Source organism: Hippopotamus amphibius, chromosome 9, assembly GCF_030028045.1.
Source record: "Hippopotamus amphibius kiboko isolate mHipAmp2 chromosome 9, mHipAmp2.hap2, whole genome shotgun sequence".
NCBI classification, from domain to species: domain Eukaryota; kingdom Metazoa; phylum Chordata; class Mammalia; order Artiodactyla; family Hippopotamidae; genus Hippopotamus; species Hippopotamus amphibius.
Window position 1 is genome coordinate 135,789,385 of NC_080194.1, and position 19,989 is coordinate 135,809,373.

The window sequence follows — 19,989 nt, forward strand, 5'->3', positions numbered from 1 at the left end:
TGATTTTTTATTTCCTTTGTTTTTGTGTTCCATGCCTGAGGAGGACCTGTGTTATGTTTACAGTCAGAACACAACGCAACAGACGTGGTTTTTAAATAAGTGTGAAATGGGGGAAACCAATTAGCCCTCAACAGACATTTAGACTTTTGGAGGTACAAGCCTATTCGGGCCCTGAGTGTTGTGAAGAGCATGGGTCACCAAGCCCGGGATTCTCATTTCTGGGATTTGGGTCCCTGACTCTGCATTTCTGCTCAGGCTGACTTTTCTTCCATTCCTGAATGTCAAACCCAAGTCAACTTTCTTCGCCCAGGCTGTGTGTAATGATAAGGTTTTACTGTGCGCCAGAGACTGTCCCGAATGCCTTATAGATATTCATTCTTTCAGTTCTCACAACAATCCCATGATGTAATAGTAATCATTATCATGCCCATTTTCTAGATGGAAACACTGAGGCTAGAGAGATTAAACAACACGCAGCTTAGGGATGGGGAGACAGACTTGAACCCAGGCAGTCTGACTGCAGAGTCTACACTCCTAGCCATCATGCTGCACTGATTCCCTAAGTATGTCCATTGTGGAGTTTCCTGCCATGTCCACGCCATGTGTTCTTATGGACAGTATGCTCCTTCCACCAGTCAGGTGAGAGTCTGCCTCTCCTGTGTCTGGGCTCCTCTTGAGTGAGGCGGTGAAGCTGAGCCTCTCCCTGCAGCTCTCACTCCCACCACTTTAGCTTCTTTTCCTTCCCTGGGGCTCTTGCACATGCTGTTTCTGTCTCCTATAAAGCTCTTCCCCACCACTCTCCAGATGACCGATTCCTTCTCATCCTTCCTGTCAATACCACCTCCTCAGCAACGGCTTGCCCAGCAGTCTTCACTAATTAAGTGCCTGTCTCTATTTTCTGTCATTGCACTCTCAGTTTTCGTGTATAACACTTATCACAAACATCTAATTACATATTCACGTGTTTTGTAGCTCTTTATGACTACTGACTTATTTATTAGAGCAGCGTTATAGCTTGTGGCTAAGAGCGTGGAACCCAGAGCCTGACTGCTAAGGTTTGAACCCCTCCCTTGCCACTAACCAGCTGTGTAGCCCTGGGAAAATTACTTAACCTCTTTGTGGCTTTGTTCCTTCGTTCGTAAAATGAATCCTCATGGGATTGTGATGAAGACTAAATGAGATACTGTATATTAAGTGCAAGGAACAAGACCTAGAAAGTAGCAAGTGCTCAATAAATGGTAAATATTATTGTTTTCTCTCTCATCCTTGAAGAGAGAGAACAGGGATGATGTCCGTCTTCTTCACAACCATATTCTTAGCATATAGACTTGGAGAGCTACTGAATGAGCAAATGCCCCAAGCCCTTTTGCTCTCCAGCTACTGCAGAGTAGGGGCTGACAGCTGGATCCAGCACAGGTTGGGTAGGGGCATAACCCACACTGGGCATGTGCAAGATGGCCAGCAGAGCCCCTGGGGAGCTGCCAACCTGGGAATCCAGCAACCTGAATCCTCACTGACTTGTGCCTTGGAAAGATGGGAGGGTTTTGTATTTTTGGTTCTCAGACAGAACCAGGGTGCCCTTGATGCTTGTCACCTCTGCCACCACAACCATGGGCATTGCTGAACTAAAATAATTGCAGGAGATGTGCTCACTGTAGGGGGCTTTGGGCTTCTGTCCTTGGTGCTGAAATGGCATTGCTTTTCAGCACATAAAGGGTTTCTCCTTAGCCCTGGAGATACCCTACACATGCCCCTCTACCACATCCCAGAATAGAGGAGAGGAGAGATAGAAATTTTAATTTTCTAGCTTGATGAAGGAAAAATGTTAAGCTTCTTGGTGAATGTTTACTAAGCACTTGCTAAGTGCTGAGCACTGTGCTAAGCTGTCTGCGTATATAGTATAATCTCATTTAAACTCTGTGAGGCAGGTATTATAATAATCACCAGTTTCCATGTAAGAAGCTGAGGCATCCCATGTTCAGGTCGCCCAAGGTTAGTGGCAGATCCAGGACTCGTACCAAATATTCTGGCTCCAGAGCCCAAAGCCCTTTTTTTTGTGTGTGACCCCCTTCACATAGCTGGCTGATTCCATACACTGTGTTTTCATGCTTTGTTCCATGACTTTATTTTTAACCTAAAATGCTTAGGTTGTACTTATGCTAACGGAGTAATCTGGGTTCAGTGACAGACCACTGGACAGGAAAAGAGAAGAAAAGGAGATATTTTTCTAGGCTGTGTGACTTTGTATGACTTTGGACCATACATCCTGAGTCTCAGTGTGTTGGGGGGTTTTATCTATAAAATTAGTTATATTAGCTGATTGCTGAGATTCCTTCTTGCTCAGACATGCTGTAAAATCTGAGGGGCAGAGTTCTTCCTTTCAGAATTCATTATAGGACAAGACAGTTCTGGAATAATTCCACCCTTCATGAATATGCCAAGACTGTAGCCAGGGAATTAACTGAATTAAGAGACTTCTTCATTGTCTGCCTTTTCTGAGGCCATTTTCAAAGGCTACAGATACTTTCTTAACTGACCTCAGGATCCCTCACCACTCTCCATCTGATTTCCTTTGATGCTCTACTGAGTCGATTTGGTCCTTGTGACATCCCAGTAGAATCATATTTAGCTATGACTTTGTCCCATATTGTGGCAGCTGAGAAAAATCTCAGGAAGGCAAACCATCCCTGAGAGCCCAGGAGGTAAAAGCTAATGCAAATGATTCCATGTTTGCCTTTAAGTAACTAGTTCTGAAAACAGAAGTCCTGTGAGGTCCGGCAGAAAGCCTCTTGCAACCAGCGGTGAGCTGTTTTGTCTTGATTCACTCATTTCTGGGCAGTGTCTTTTTAATGAGGTAGAAGTTCTCAGATCCTTCATTGGGGTTCTTTTGGAGGGACCCCAGCGAATTGGGATGGAGAATGGCAAAGTAGTTAAGTATTTGCATTGGATTCATTCAGACCTGACTCGAGTCCAGGCCTGTGAGCTGTGTGACTTTGGAGAAATTACTTAACCTTCCTGTGATTTCATTCCTTCATCTGTCGAATGTGTGTTAGAAAAATCTGACGCCTGATTAACTAATGGCAGCTGCTTCCTGACTGCCTGACTGTCACAGTGGTTACTCTTCCCTTTATGCATTCATTCAGTAAATATTTATTGAGCACTGGCTAGGTATGCTATGCACTGTTCTGGGCTCTAGGGATACAGCAATGATCAAAAATAGACAAAAATCTCTGCCTTCTTGGCACTTACATCCAGTAGTAGAAATAGGCAATAAACTAAATAAATACTTTGTATATAATATTATAAAGTGAAAAGTGCTGTGGAGAAAAATAAAACACAAAAGGAGGATTGGGGAGGGATATTATCTCTATGAAAAAAAAGAACTGATGGTTGAATCAGTCCATTGCTGGGGTGAAGAATGTTTACTAAACACTTTGCAAGGACCTTTGTAAACATCACCCACCACACTTTTGCTGCTGTTTCGGGAGCTTGTTGGGACAGGTGTCATGGGGCTCATCCTGCAGGTGAGGAAACTGGTATTCAGAGAGGTTAAGCCAGCCCCACATCTCAGTGAAAACAGAGGCAGCTTTGGTACCAGATCCTCTTCATGTCTGCTCTTCTATGGCATCACCTGTTGACCCCAGTTTACCAGGTAACCAGGTCAACTAGAAACAAAACTGAAGGGAGGACAGCATCATTGGTCACCGTCTGTGCACTGGGCCCATTGCTGCAAATCTTCCCTCCACCCCTCAGGTGAGAGAGCTGTGCCTCTTTTCCTGGTGAGCCAGCGTTGATGAAAAGACTCACCCAGGCATTCACGAACTTGCCTTGGTTTCCAACCTTTACCTTTTCGAGTTGTGGTATATCCACAGGGAAGAATAAAAAGCAAATCACTGCCGAAACAGCTGATTCTTTTCACCTGCTAGACACCTAGACTCTGGGCCTCTGCCACCTTCTCCCAGTGCAGACCTGAGTTCCTGGTAGCCCCTGTCTGAGACCTAGGCAATCTGTGGTCTCTGTGTACTCATAATTAACCCAAGCATGCGTTTGCATCTTATCAGTTTTTGAAGGCAGTAAATACAGCAGCCAATCTCCCAACCCCATGAATATTTCATTTTGGAGATTACTGCATAAATATTGTATTTGGATATTGCGGTCTGGGACATCAGATTAAAATTGCAAGATGATGCTGTTATCCCATCTAATGGAACATAAAATTTAAAACTGGTCCACGGGAAGAAAAATTTTGCAAGTTGTCCCACCTTTATTTCTTCTCGTGCTCTCTTCTTGCTCTCAGCTGGTCTTGATTACCATGCAAGTTTTGATATAAAGTATCTACAATTTAAAGTTTTAAGTACAGTTAAGTGTTACCCACTGGGCATTATCCTATAATTGGCACCAGCCAGAGTCGAGGTAGGATTTTATTTTCCCAGACTCAGTGGATTCCTTCAGTGGATCACTTAGAGCCAAGTGTGGTGTCTGTGAGTGCTATGGTGAGTGTATTGAAAACCCTTCGCCAGCTCACTCCCCAGAGAGTACATGGCTTTGCTAACGAACGTGGATTTTGCACTTGGAAAGATGTATTAGGGAAAGAACAGGACCAGGGATGCTGGACACTTGGGTCTTCTGGTTGGCTTCTGTCCTTGTGTGTGTCCTCAGAAAAGTCATCAGCCTTCTCTGGGCTCCCATGCATCTAATGTTTGCTCCACACCTCTTCCTGGGTATAACATAGTGACTTAGAGAATGTCACGGCTGGAAAGTACCTTAAAGATTACCTAAGCCAGCGTTATTATGACTGGTGGCCTGTGGACTGGATTCAGCCTAGAGATCTGTCTTATTTAGCCAGAAATGCTCTTTTAAAGGGATTTGAGTGTTTTTCAGAAAATGCATTCTCTACATCTTTGCTAACTCCACCTATAATTTATCTTAAACTCAACCCGCCTCACACACCTACATTATTTGTCTGACCCCTGTCAGCATTTAATTTTATAACCTAGACCTAGCCCAACTTTGTCATCTTTCCATGGGGGAAACTGAATCAAGGTCTTCATTTTCCAAACTCACCCAGCTGACTATTGGTAGAGCCACACTGTGATGTAGATGAAAAGCACATTTTAGCAGAATTAAGTCTGTTCACCACCAACATCGTCATCCCCATTTTTATTATACTAGCATCGATTTTGTTAAGAATTAAATATATTACGCCACTGTGCTCAATGAGTGACTAATGTCTAGGGGCAGGTCCTCTATTTACACAGAAGAAAATGCTAGGGATGTGGGTTTATTAGTGAGGTTTGAGGCAGTTCCCTCCAGTGGATTGAGGGGAAGCCCAGTGGGAGAGATTCTTTCTAGAATTCAGCGTGACCGGCAGGGTGGGACTGTCTCCAGCTTCTATATCCTGTAGCTGCCTTACACTGTTCCAGGACCTGTAAGTTAGGCAGAAAGGAGGAAGCCAGGGTCAGTTCTCGCGAGCACAGCATCTACCTTGGAAGAGACAGGTAACTCTAATGTGAAGACAGAGATGAGGTCTGCCATGGAGACACAAAGACATCTAGACGCACAGTGGGGGATGCAGCCTGGCCTAGTGGAAGAGGTGACATAAATGTGCCACAGCCATGGCTACCTCCCCTCTCTGGAGCCTAAGAACATTTGCATCCATCTCAGTAGTGATAAAGGTGAAATTGTTCAGGAATGTTTTAGCCAGGACTTCTTCAATTGCCAGTGTCAGAAACCCATCTCAAAATGCCTTAAGCACATTACTGGTAAGTCTGGGGGTGAGTCAGGGACAGCAAGATCCAGGGTCTCAAGCAGAGCCATCAGGGCTTTGTCTGTCTGTCTGTCTCTTTGTCTCTGTCTCTGTCTCTGCCTCTCTCTCTCCTCCTCCTCCTTCCCTCCCACCCTTGCTCTCTCCCTCTCTTCTCTCCTCTTCTCTCCTCTCCTTTCCTCTCCTCCTCTTCTCCTCTCCTCCTCTTCTCCTCTCCTCTCCTCCTCTCCTCTCCTCTCTTCTTTTCTCTTCTCTTCTCGTAATCTGCATGATCAGACAACCTCTATACTCATGGTGATAAGATGGCTGCCAGCAGCCCTCAGCTTACATTCTTCCAGACAAAAATCCCCTAGAAAAGCCCTCCTTGTATTTCCAGCAAAAGATCCAGAACGCAGTCTCAGACTCAGCTTGAGTTGCTCTCCCATCCCTGAAGCAATTATGGTAGCCAAGCAGGTGGACTACTCTGATTGACCAGGCTAGGCTGAGTCATGTTTCCACCCCTGGTGTTGGGAGTAAGGCAAACCACGTGAACTGAGAGTTGAGGGCGAGTGACTGTCCAAAATAAAATCAAGGTGCAGTTCCCAGAAAAGCAAGGAACGGATGCTGGGCAGACAGACACAAGGAAATGCAGTACCAATATGTGCTACAATGTGGAGGAAGCTTGAAAACACGCTGCTAGGTGGAAGAGGCCACACCTTGTGTGATTCCATCTATATGAAATATCCAGAGTAGGTAAACCCACAGACGGATTACCAGGGACTGGAGGGGAGGGGAATGGGAAGTAACTGCTGATAAGGATGGGGACCTCTTATGGGGGTGGCGAAATATTTTGAAACTAGATAGAGATGATGATTGCACAGCATTGTGAATGAACTAATGCCGTTGAGTTGCATGCTTTAAAATGGCTGATTTTATGTTGTATGAGCTGGAGGAGCAGCAAGATCCCTGGGTCAGGAGGCCTATAGGCTATAAGCTCCCAACAAGATAACCAGCTCCCGAGGAGCAGGGACCCTCCTCACTTCTCCATGCCTCCCACCAGGGCCAGCACGTGCCTGACATGTTGTAGGTGTGAAATTAATGCTAACTGCAAATGAACTGAGTTTGGGCCAGAAAGCTTGGCCCTAGCTCTGTCCACCCTCCCAACACACTCACCTTACCAGCTCTTTGACCTTTGATTAGGAAATGACAATTCCACCCTGCCTGCCTTGCAGAATCCCGTGTGTGTGTGTGTGTGTGTGTGTGTGTGTGTGTGTGTCCTACAGCAGGAGTTATTCATCTGAGGTTCATGGATAGAATTCAGGGGTCTGTGACTGAATAGGAAGAAAATGAGCTTCACTTGCACTAAACTCTAACTGAAATCTAGCTAAATGTAGGCTAAATGTAGGGTGACAAGCCACCACAGTATTAGCAGGTACTGTTAGGAATCACGTATTTTCTTTTTTTTCTTTTTCTTTTTTTCGCTGTGCGCCACGGCCTGTGGGATCTTAGTTCCCCAACCAGGGATCAAACCCGTGCCCCCTGCATTGGAAGCGTGGAGCCTTAACCACTGGACCACCAGGGAAGTCCCAGGAGTCACACATTTTCCAATCACATTATAGTCAATGCCTCCACTTCTAAATGTCATTTATAGTCACCTCTTCTTCAAAGTTACAGTAGTTTTCAGACCTACTACAAGATCTTGTTATTAAATGTGTTAAAAAGGAAACGTGTAATTTTCATAAATTTGGTGTTTTAAAAAATATTTTGTAATCATCTCTTTAATGTGTGAATCAAGAATCACATGAGTTACTATATCATCACTTTTGTATTTTTGGAAATATTTTGTAACTCTGGGTGTTTTTGTTGTATGCATTTAAAAGCGCTCTTCTACAATGGGATAGATTAGAAGTATGGGATTAACAGATACATACTGCTATATATAAAATAGATGAACCAAAAGATTTACTGTATAGCACAGGGAACTATATTCAATATCTTGCAAAAACCTATAAAGGAAAAGAACCTGAAATATATATATATTATATATAACTGAATCACTTTACTGTATACCTGAAACTAACACTATATTGTAAATCAACTATACTTAATTTACTAATTAATTAATTTTTTAAATTAAAAAAATAAAAGCATTATTCTGAGTTGAGGGTCCATGGGCTGTATTCCCCAAACTGCCACGGCATCCATGGCATGAATAGGTGATTTCAAAAGTTCTCTAAAGAGGAAGAAGATGTAGCAGATGACCATTGCCACCTAATTGTGCAAGGTGGACGAGTCTCCTAAGCTCTGTAAGCTTCTGTGTCCTCATCTGTAAAATGGGCATAATAATAGTACCTGCCTCATAAGGTGATAGAGACCAGCCTCACTTGTGAAGATCAAGTGAGAAGCTGCACACAGCCCTTAGCTCAGGATCTAGCACACAGTAAGTGCTCAAAAAATGCCTTTATTGCCAAGGTTGTACCATTTCATTCCGTCTCTGGGTGGAGCTCTTTCAGGGCTAAATGCTACCTTGTCTTCCCAGGTTCATCCGGAAACAGGGCCTGGACCGGCTCTTCCTGGAGTGTGACGCCCACATGTGGCGCCTGGGGGACCGCCGGATCCCAGAGGGCATTGCCGTGGATGGCGGCTCAGACTGGTTCCTGCTAAACCGGAAGTTTGTAGAGTACGTGACGTTCTCCACAGACGATCTGGTGACCAAAATGAAGCAATTCTACTCCTACACCCTGCTTCCTGCCGAGGTGAGTGACCAGGAAAACATTCCTGAGAAAGGTAGGGGCTGGCTCTAGCCTTTGGAGCAAAGTGGAGGCTGAATTTTTGCTGAAATTTTGGCAAAGCCACGCTAGGTTCAATACACTGTCCTCCAAACCTCCAGAAGAAGGTGGGGAACTGTATTGGCTACCAGGGACCTTGCTGTCAGAGCAGGGCCTCTGGTTCCCCTCCATCTGCACTGAAGTTGTATGGACTAGATACACAGTGCTGCCACCAGCAGTCTATATCGTGTCTTTAAAGGTGTAAAGTAAAAGAGGCAGTGCTTCCTCAAGACTCTTGGCTCCCATTGGTCATAAAATCATCACAATATACTGATTTTGTTAGAACAAGGCACTTTATTGCCATTTTCCGGAAAACTGCTATTTAAAAAAATACAAAACTCTATACCTGCCATGTCGATGGTACCCCATAGAGTTGTGTAGCGTGTAGCCTGCACGAATGTGCGTGCTGGCTTATTCAGGAAACACCCGTATCAACTTTTGACAGGTCCTCCACAGTCACCAATCCCGGAATAACTTTTCAACACCAAGAATTCCTTTTCTAATTTTGAATAGTATTCTGTCATTCCCTGACAGACAGTAGTTCTGGCCTCCTCAGTCACCACAGAAAGTCCAGTGATCCCAACACCAGGGCTTCTGTTGGGTTTGCCCTAGCCTCCTGCATTGACAGCCGTGGTGTGCAAATGTGGGACTCGGCATTTTCCACTGGCTTTTGGAAGTATTTGAAAAGCTCTGGGAAGTCTCTCACCACTTTACAGACCTCAGGATGGGAAACTGTCTTAGTTCAGGGTGCTAAAACAAAATACAATAGAATGGATGTACTTATAGTTCTGGAGGCTAGAAGTCCTAGGTCAGGGTGCCAGCGTGGTCAGCTGACCTCCCTCCTCTGGGTTGCAGACTGCCTACTGAGTTCTCGCTGTGCCCTCACATGACAAGGGGTGAGGGAGCTCTCTGGGGTCCCTTTTACAAGGGCACTAATCCCATCGGTGAGGACCCCACCCTCATGACTTACTCACCTCCCAAAGGCCCCACCTCCTAACACTGTCACACTAGGGGTTAGGATTTCAAACTATGGATTTTGAGGGGACAGAAACATTCAGTCCATTTCAGGAGTCCTATTGTGTAAGATTGCAGGCTCTTCTGAAGCAGCCCCAGCCCCGTCTGAAAGTGGGGAGGGACTCAGTGCTGAAGGGTTGCCCCCAACATGCCAGCAGCCTTCTTAACAGACCTGGACTGAGAGATTCTAGATTACCTCCCTGACCTCCCGTTCACGTTCCCCCTAATTTCCAATTTCAGGAAGTTCCAGAGCTGGTTCTGTTTCTATTGAGCCTGCAACACCTTCTGTGAATGTCCCACCCTTCCTGGCTGTGCCCCATCTCTGGACCACTCAGGTTGTGTGTTTCTAGGCCAGACAAGACAGTACAACTCATTTGATGGTTTCCACATCCCTCGCCGACATCTGGGGCAGGGCCAAACTCTAAGTAAGGCTGACTGCCCATGTCACCCCTGAGAGATGATAGGCTTGTCATCACTGGGCCAGGTCTTGCTATTCTGTACACATGTTAAGTAATCAGCGTTTAATCCTATTTCAGTGAAAATCACCTTTTCTCTCAATTCCGATCACCTCCTCATCCATTATCTTGCAGGGAATTTCTGTATCATTACGAAAGGACACAGGGCAATCGGTAATTGGGTACTTTCCCCACTGCTTGATGGAGAACACGTGCCTCGGTGGGTTTGTAGACTACTCAAGCTTAAAATGCAGATTCATAGGCATGTCATTTAGCATCACAAGAAGGTCAGCTGGGGTGTAGATAGAGCCTCATTTTGTTCACTCACCCATTGAGAAGAGACTTTTGGGGCTTTGGTTGTTTTAATCAAGGTGCCCATCCCAATGCTGGCTCCCTCTGTCCCAGCCATCTCCCTCCCCTCAGTGCACACAGGCACTTTACTCTCCAGCATCTCTATTAGATCCCACCTCCTCCATCCCAGCATCTCTGCTCTGCCTTTCTCTCAGACCACCTCCAGGGGACCAGTTTAGAAGACATCTGAAGGCTGCACCATAAATTTGTAACAGGTAGACACGTATTCCCCAACAGCTTCCCCTAGAAGGCAGAGAGCAGGGGAGCACTTATCTGCCTGGTATCTGAGGTTGCTATAAAACAGTGTTGAAATAGAAGTCAGTCTCCCCACCCCCACCCCCCACCCCCAACGTTGCCTCTTTCCCAGATGCCTAGCAGAGGTTGGCCAAGTCTCAGGAATGGGGGAAATTAGGGCACCTGGTTCAGCACCATGGACAGTGGGAAGCCCCCCTGCACCCCACCTCCTCCCCTCCTGGTGTTGTAGTCACTATTCCAGTGACTTTGGCAGGAGGACATCCATGACTCTGGCCTCCCTCTCCAAGGAATGAAATTCTTGAGCTTCAGTCTTTTTTCTCAAGATATCTCAGACCTGAATTCCTTTGGTTTCAGGTCTGTTTGCAAAATCAAGAGCCCTTTTGGCCCAGGGTTTTCTAGAAAATTGTCCCGATGTGTTCCTCTGGTCCCCATGTGTTGATATACCCTGAGGGACTTTCTCTCTCTGCTGAGCGGACAGAGGATGTCCTGGGTGATAAGAGATGTCTTGACATCAGTTTCTGTGCTGCTGGGGAGAGACATCTTAGAGAAACATTCAGAGCAGTAACTTCTAAGCAGAATTAAGCCATTCTGGACAAAACCTCCAGGGTACCCTGGGTTGGCCTGGACTGGCACTGACCCCTTTCTGCAGAGAGGACAGCTGAGTCTCCAAAAGAGTCTCTTCACTGTCAGGTGGCCCTCGGGAAGGACCCCCACCCCAGCCCGTTTGAGGGAGGCTGGACAAGGTCTCAGGCTGGCCCCTCTCTCCCCTGCAGTCCTTCTTCCACACGGTCCTGGAGAACAGCCCCCACTGCGACACCATGGTGGACAACAACCTGCGCATCACCAACTGGAACCGCAAGCTGGGCTGCAAGTGCCAGTACAAACACATCGTGGACTGGTGCGGCTGCTCCCCCAATGACTTCAAGCCGCAGGACTTCCACCGCTTCCAGGTGAGCCGCGCCTTCCAGCCAGCATCCAGGGCATCCAGGGCAGCCCTGTGGGTCAGCAGATCCTGCGCTTTCCAACCCTGGCTGTTGATGGTAATCGTAACAGTGTCAACGGTTTATCCATCACTAACACAGTGCAAGGGGCGTTCTAATCATGTTGCCTGTGTTGACCCATTAACCCCTCAACAGCCTCAGAGGATAGATACATACATACATACATACACACACACATACATAGATTATTATTCCATTTTAGGAACAGGATAGGGAAACTGAGGCACGGAAAGATCAATAATTTTATGCAAGGTCACATAGCCCATCAGTTTCCAAAGGCCATACTTGTATGCATTTCTCTATACTGCTTTTCAATCAAAATCTCCTGAAATATTTGTTAAAAATATATTTCTGGGTACAAACTTGATTAGAGGGCAGAGTTTCTCAGCCTCAGCTCTCTTGACATTGAGGCTGGATAATTCTATGTTGTGGTGAGGGGGACTGTAGGGTGTTTAGCAGCACCCCTGGCCTCTATCCACTAGATGCCGGGAGCATCCTCCCCCCTTGTGACAACCAGGGATGTCTCCAGATGCTGCCTGATGTCCCATGTGGAGACCCAGTAGCACCCTGCAGTTATGACAACCGGGAATGTCTTCAGACATCACCAGCTGTCCACTGGGGGCAAACGCATCCCTAGTTGAGAGCTTTTGATCTCCAGTGAGGTCCAGGAATTTTTATTTTTAATATATTACACTTTGAGAAATTCTGATGAGCAGCCAGGTTTGTAAACCACCATGAACGTTAAAGGAGTTACAAGGAGAAATGTTATCTCTGCAAGGCCAGCAATTCGCAGTTCTGGGGAGAGAAGAGGCAGGAGGGTGGCCAGTGTTGCATCTGCTTCCCGTGAGCCCCAGGGGTGCCTTGGACCCCAGACCTGTTCGGGATTGCGACCTCTTTCCATCCCGCATGAGCATGCCTCCTGCTCCCTCTAGGCCAGTACCCGAGTTCTTCCTCCTCTCCCCTCACCGTGCCCCGCCTCTGCAGCCCAGAGCACAAATAGAAGGCTACAGGATGGTTAAACAAGTCACTCTGAGGGTCACTAGAGCCACCACATGGAAATGATATGCTGCTTCCCAAACCACTAACACGGGGAGGATGAGGGGGAACAACAGGGCCAGGCTGATAACCTGGTCCAAGGTACCCCTGCTGCCTTGCTCTGGCACAGAACTGAAATGTCCAGGGGAGGACAGGGGCTGCCCCCATGGAGATTCCAGCCTCTTAGCCTGGCTCCTCCTCGGAGTGTGGTCCACACATCAGCATCACCAGGGAGTTTGTTAGAAATGCAGAATCTCTGCTGCTCCTGACCTGCTGAGTCAGAATCTGCATATTAACAAGATCCCCAGGCAGCTGAGAGGCTTTCCTGTTTGAGAAGCATGGGATAGGGGTCTGCTCTGTCCCAGGCTGTGTGTCAGGTCCTCTGCTGGCCTTGGCTTCACTGGGTGGAAATCATCTCCGTTGTGCAGGTGGAGACACCAAGGCACAGAGGTGCGGACTTCCTTGTCCGTGGACACGCAGCTAGTGGAGGGGTAGGGCGGGAGGTCCCACGCAGGTATTTCCAGTTCCAGACCTGGCCTTTTTCCACTAGACCCCACTGCCAACCTGGTTTCATGCCTGGTTGGGCGCAGAATACACAGCAGGTTCCATTGCATCATTCATATTCCCTCACGTTCCCACCTAAGGTCTTTCACCTGCGTAAGCAGTTGTTGCAATAAGTATTCTTTAGGCTGTTTTGGGTGGCAGATTGAGAGCTACCCAGGGGCCCTCCTCAAATCCATGGTAATTGAGGCATGAACTTGGGTGACATTTTAGTTCCATTGTCCATGCAGAAAGGATCTGCTAAGCAGAAACAGGGTGGCAAGAGGAATATTTGACCTATTCAAAAGGGGAAAAAAGAGAAGAATTCCCACTTTTGTAGAGGAACCATCATCACCCTCATTGCAAAGGACCTTCAGCATTTAGGACAAGAAGCCGGGTGATTCTCGGGTGCACTGCCCTTCTTGGGCCACTCCTGGGCGGCAGCGCTTGTATTCTAGTCCCAGCATCCTGGGGACATCGTGGTCTTTGATAAAGATGAGCTAACATGGAGACCGAGTCACGTGCGCACAGCTCTGTAATTCACAGTAAACAAAGATCAAGACTATCCCGCCAATGTCTAGACTCAAGAAACGCTGTCTGCAAGGAACTCTGAGTTCTTATTGAAAGAACTCTGGGGGAGAGAACCATAAATATAGAAACGTGTCCTTTAGGAGCCCCAGCTGTGATCCAGGAATCTCAGGAGGAGAAAGGAGGAGGCCCTGCCACTGAGTCTGGTTCTGCCTCCAGAAGATGAAGGCTTAGAAGCCCCTGGTAGCAGGCTTTGAGGGCGCAGTGATAATAGCCACATAATAATAGCTGTTGACACTGTGTGCCAGACTCTGTGCTAAGGACCCCTGTTATTATTACACCCATTTTAAGGATGAGGAAACTGAGGCCCTGGATGACTTGCCCTAAGACATATACAGGTAGCAAGATGCGGAATGGGGATTTGAATCTACATGGCCTGACTCTTTTCAGTGCTACTATAAGAGATCTGAGCTGACCCCTCCATCACAGAGAAGGGGGTGGGCGGGTGCTGTTCCAAGGGTTCATGAAGCAGAGAGCAGATGGGATGTTCCGAATACTGACAAGGGTTTTTGTTATTGGGGCTTCAGGTTCACTCGACTAGCAGTGTGATCCTAGGATGATGCAGTAGAAAGGGCTTGGGTTTTAGAGTCATCAGATCTGGGTTCAAATGTTACAACTGTGTGGGTTTGTACAATACATATCATTTCCCCTCTCCAAGCTCAGTTTTCTCATCTGTAAAATGGGAATCGTAACACCTGCTTTGCAGAGTTTTTGGGAGGATTAGAGGTAAGGAGGAAATGCAGTGCACTGCATATGGCATGTGCTCAGGAGTTTTTATTGTCATTTTTGCTGTTAATCCACTGCAGTGAGAACAATGCTAGACCCAACTTAAGGTCAATAATTATACTAGATCATAGGCTCCTCAAGGGAGGGGTCTGTATTTTAATTGTTTCCATAGCTCTAGACCAGAGGTCAGCAAACTACAGCCCCGGGGCTAAATCCAGCCCCCTGCATGTTTTTGTAAATAACATGCTTTTAGAGCACAGCCACATGCCCATTCATTTACCTATTTGTCTACAGCTGCTTTCACACTACGACTGCAGAGTTGAGTTGTTGCAAAGCTGGAAATATTCATTGTCTGGCCTTTTGCTGAAAAAGTTTGTTGATTTCTGCCCCAGACCATAGTTTTAGACCTGGTAGATAACAAGTGCTCAGTATTTTATTTCTCTAACCCTTAACTCTGGATCTGAACCTGGCTCTGTCATTACCTTGCTGTATGATCTTAGATAAGTCCCTTTCTTCTCTAGGACTCATAGTATCCTTGAAAATTTGGTTTACATAAATCGCCCTCAAACACTGCAGCATAATCACCTGGGAGGCTTTTTTGGATACAGATTCCTAAACCTCATCTCCAGAGATGTTGACTCAGTAGGTCTGAGGAAGGACTGCACAATCTCCACAGGTGACTCCGATGTGCAGCCAGGTCAGGTGTCATCTGCATTGTCCTCAAATCCTTGTGAGTACATGAGTCACCTTCAAAGCCTGTTAAGAACACAGATTTCTAAGCCCCACTCCCAAAGATTCTGACCAATAAATCCACGGTGTTCCTTGTGAGTCTGTAAGTCAGTTACAGTGCCGGGGAGGCAATAGGGAATGGTAGGGACTGTGGTGAGCTGAAGAGCCCATGCCCATCTAAAGGGACAGGTGATATTCAGCTGTAACTACTTGTCACTATGTAGGAACACGAGGCCGGATCATTTCTGTTTAAAGAGAAGCCAAAAGTTGCTTCTGTGACCTCTTCTACTTTTAAAATGTTGCCAGCTAATTCAATTTTAAAACATTCTTCTGGACAACTAAAATATATCCGTAGGCGGTGTTTGCCCTAGACCTCCAGCTACATGATTTCTGAGATCCAACCCAGGTATAAACATCTAGGGTGTCATTTATTTCACAGATATTTAAGTGATACTTACTACATATCCATCATTGCTTTAAATGCTTTACAAATATTAACTCATTCAATCCTTTTTACAGATGAGGAAACGGAGACCAGAGGGCAGTAAGTGTCAGAGCTGGGGTGTGAATCCAGGCAGGCTGGCTCCTGAATCCCCACCTATCCCCATCTCCGCTTGCTGACTCTGTTCTTCTTCTCTCATGAGCACAGCAGACAGCCCGGCCCACCTTCTTTGCCCGCAAGTTTGAAGCCGTGGTGAATCAGGAAATCATCGGGCAGCTGGACTATTACTTGTACGGGAACTACCCCGCGGGCACCCCGGGCCTCCGCTCCTACTGGGAGAACGTCTACGATGAGCCTGATGGCATCCACAGCCTGAGTGACGTGACACTGACCTTGTACCATTCCTTTTCCCGCCTGGGTCTCCGCCGGGCTGAGGCGTCACTGCACGCCACTGGGGAGAACAGCTGCAGGTGAGCCCGGGTGCAGGGGGACCTGGCAGGAGGGACCGTCCTCCTCTGTAGGGGCTGCAGCTGCATCCCATGCTTCTCCCTAAAAATCCTCCAGGCAGACACCCCAGCGTTCAGAGCACTTCCAGCCTAAGCCATCGTCACCCTTTTACCTTCTCAGGATAGCAGATCTAATATTTACCTAATTATTTCCTTTCTGGGGACTCATTCTTTATGCTAAATATATGTATTTTAGAGGGAAGATTTATGTCACCGTATTAGATAGTTATGTTTGTTTTAAATGGGACGTAATCATGAAAATACAGAAATTTTTTCTTTACTATGTCAGATATACACCAAATAGAGAGAAAAGTGTAACTCCATCTCCCATCACCAGCTCTAGCAATTACCAACTCCCAGCTAATACAGTTTCATCTGCGCCTTCACCCACTTTTCCCCCTCCCAGATCAGTTTGTTTGAAGCAAATCCCATAAATATTTCATTTCTGACAATTGACTCCTTTTTAAAACATAACCATACTATCACTGTCACACCTACAAACATAACTGAAAACATCATGAAAAGGCAGAAATATTATTTAAAATGTTCAGGTACTCTTTAGAATTATCTCACCAACCACAAGTGGGTACCAGTTGACACTTCAGGAAAGCATGTTCTAGAATATGTGGAAAGAAGAGGGAAGGTAGGAAAACGATTCAACACAACCCCACCTCTCCCCTGCCTTTCCCTAAGCCTACCAACCCTTCTCATTTTGTGCGCCTTCTCTTCCATCCTCCAGGAATATGCATTGCAGATATTCCATAATTACAGCAAGGACTTGGTGTCCTGTTTCTTTTGCTCAGCGTCCTCATGCGAGCCCCTCCTCTCCTGGCTGCTCTGCAGCTTCCCTAAGCATAATGACCCTTTTTAATGCTGCTAGTATTCCACCGAGTAGAAATTCCAGAGTTTGCTTAATCCGGCCCTTTCCTGTTGCTGCTGTCAGTAATGCAGCATTGTAAATAACGTTCTGATGAATTTCTTTTTGCAGAAAGCCTCTTTTGCTCCCCCTGCTTTTTTCTGATTATTTCCTGAGGATGGATTCCCAGAAGTACCTCTAATCACTCCCCTTCTCTTTCTTGTTCTGCCTCCGCCTCCTCCTCCCACCTTCCTCTTTAAACAACAAAGAAAAAACTTTTTTATTAACATCAGTCTTTCTCCACTGAGCCTTCTGTGTGTCCCTCCTTGCCCCGCTCTTCCCTCCTCTTAAGAACAGAAGAAGGGGAGGAAAGGAAGTATTTTGTTCCCTAAAACTCTGACAAAGTGGGACCCCATGCAAGCTCGCCAGCTGGGTTTCCGCCGGGCTGCACCAGTTTTTCCCTCAGCCTTCCCTCTCCTCTCTCTGCAGGTTCCGATTTAGTTTAAAGGGAGACCAGGGTCCTTGGGTTAGGGACCCAGGACCCTGTTCAAATGGCAGGCATTTGAACTCCACTCTGCTTACTAGCTGTTGACCTTGGATAAGTCATGAACCTCTCTGAGCCTCAGTTTCCTCATCTGTAAAATGGGAACAATAACAACCCTTACAGCATGTGGTGTTGTAAGGTTTAAAGGGGATGATCCTCCAAAACTACCCTATGAGTTACGTATTAGTATTATTACCCCCACGTTAACAGTATTTTACATATGAAGTGCTCAGTAAATGTTTATGCCATTGTTGGTATCTTAGTTGCCAATATTCTTAAGCCGCCCAAAGCAGCCAATAGGAAGCAGGCTGTGTGAGCTACACGCTCCATCACTGGTTATCTGAGCTGTCCATCACTTCCTCTGTGCTGCCCTTTCCTGACTGTCCCCACTGTCCCCACTCAGTCTACCTTTTCCCAGTCTTGCAGGGTCATCTCAGGGGCCGCATCCTCTGTGAAGCTTGTTAAGAGCCCCCCCAATAGCCCACCCCATGCCTCTCCTGAGCTAAAAGTAGGTGTGCCTCCAGCACTCTCATTGCACATAGCAGCAGTGTCTTGGATCAAGGTCATTGGTGAATGCCTTTTCCCCCGCTAGTCGGGGGCAGAGTCCTTGCCCGAGGAGCACAGTATGTGTCCCCAGGAGGTGGCACAGTGCCCAGTGCTTGGGAGGCAAATGCCGTTCAAGAGTAGTTTTAATAATCTCAGGCTTCATAGCATTTATAAGGTAAATAATCTTATAGAAAATTTCAAGAGACACCTCCCATCGATTTACAGTGGTTGAGATTTTCTTCTGTATTTGTCTTGGGATTAAGCAAGTCATCAAGTTGCCTCAGGCCTGGAATCCTTTGGCCTCCACCTCATTTTTTATTATAATAGAACCATTGTGCCTCGCTGTGGGCAAAGCCAATATATTTATGAATATGAGCCTGCAAATAAATCAGGACAAAGGACCCTTATCCCAAAAGGCAAAAAAGAGTAAATTCCTACCCCTGGGCCATCTGGGGAAACAGCAAGTGAGAACTTTATTTCAAGCATTTTCTCTGGGCATTTCATGCAAATTGTGTCTTTCTAGAATATAGTATAACCTTTCATAAAAATAATGTTTATTGATTTTTTTTTCTCATTGGAAAATAACATTTGTTCATTGCAGAAAATCTCAAAATGAAAGATGGAGAGAACAAGAAAATAAAAGTTTTCTTGTGAGCCCCATCCAAAGATAAAGATGTCAGTATTTTATTACGGGTCCTCAAATTCAAATGCCGCCCAGGGCCGGTCAGGAAGCATGTGTCCTCAGCTCAGGGAGGGCTGACCTGTGGACCAGGGACCCCCGGAGCCCCACTGCTGAACTGCAGCACATCCTTGCCCTGTGGGAACGTAGACTTGGAGTTGCCAATCACATCTCCTGAATTTTCAAGACAAATCAGAAATCCACATTTTTGTGTGAGCTTCCTAAATTTTTTAATGCCTATCTCATTTAAAAAGAAATAAAAACACCTTTGGGCCAAGTGAATGCACCTGAGCCATCCTTTAGGTTCCATTGTATTGCATCTAGGTACAACTCTCTTCTTAGTTTTAGTTACTTAATTATCATATACAGTCCAGAGGAGGTACCAGTGGACTTTGTGTTCAGTCCTGGTTACAGGTTCCCTAGATGTGCCTTAGAAACAAAGGGTTGAAGAGAATATCCTTCTAGAACCTGCACTCAAACAATAAGTATTGATTGAGCATCTACCATGTGGCAGGCTCTGTGTTAGGCACTGAGTGCTCAGCCATGACCTAGACAGACCAGGCCCCGAGCTCAAGGCCCTCCCATTCTAGTGTGAAGACAGACAGTACCTCAGTTCACAGAAACAAGAACAGAAGATCTATAGGGATAAATGCTCCGCTGAGAATGAAGATAAACTCAAGTAACAGCAGCGAGTTGGTGACTTAAGATTCAGCAGTCAATGAGGACCTCTCTGAGATGGTAACATTGAAGCTGAATGTTAGACAGAACCAGCCATGCAATCATAAGAGGAAAAGAGCATCCTCGGCAGAAAGAATGTCCTGTGCAGAGGCCCTGAGGTGGACATGAGCGTAGCATGTTCAGGAATCCAAAATAAGGTCCATGTGGCTGGAAGGCAGTGGGTTGAGAGAAAGGGAAACAAAATGAGGCTAGAGAAAGAGGCAAGACTTCATAGACCAGGTAAGGAGTTTGGGGTTTTTTCAAGCATAAGCAAAGCCCCTTGTGATATTTAAGGAGGGGACGATGGGTATGGCTACTATGAGAACTGGTTACAGCAGACAAAAGTAGGAGGGAGACCACCAAGGAAGCTCCTGCAAAGGTCCAGGTAGGACATGATGGTGGCTTGGACCAGGATGCTGGCTCTTCATAGGACA

At 46.3% G+C, this 19,989-nt stretch overlaps 1 protein-coding gene across 1 annotated transcript in view; it reads left to right on the forward strand.

The window, feature by feature from the left end:
• XYLT1 (xylosyltransferase 1) overlaps nucleotides 1-19,989 on the forward strand; it is a 318,736-nt gene that overhangs the window by 276,944 nt on the left and 21,803 nt on the right. The window contains exons 7-9 of the mRNA XM_057748725.1: nucleotides 8,283-8,499; nucleotides 11,420-11,596; nucleotides 15,915-16,177. Of these exons, the coding sequence (XP_057604708.1) occupies nucleotides 8,283-8,499; nucleotides 11,420-11,596; nucleotides 15,915-16,177 (657 nt within the window). The remainder of the gene's footprint in view (nucleotides 1-8,282; nucleotides 8,500-11,419; nucleotides 11,597-15,914; nucleotides 16,178-19,989) is intronic.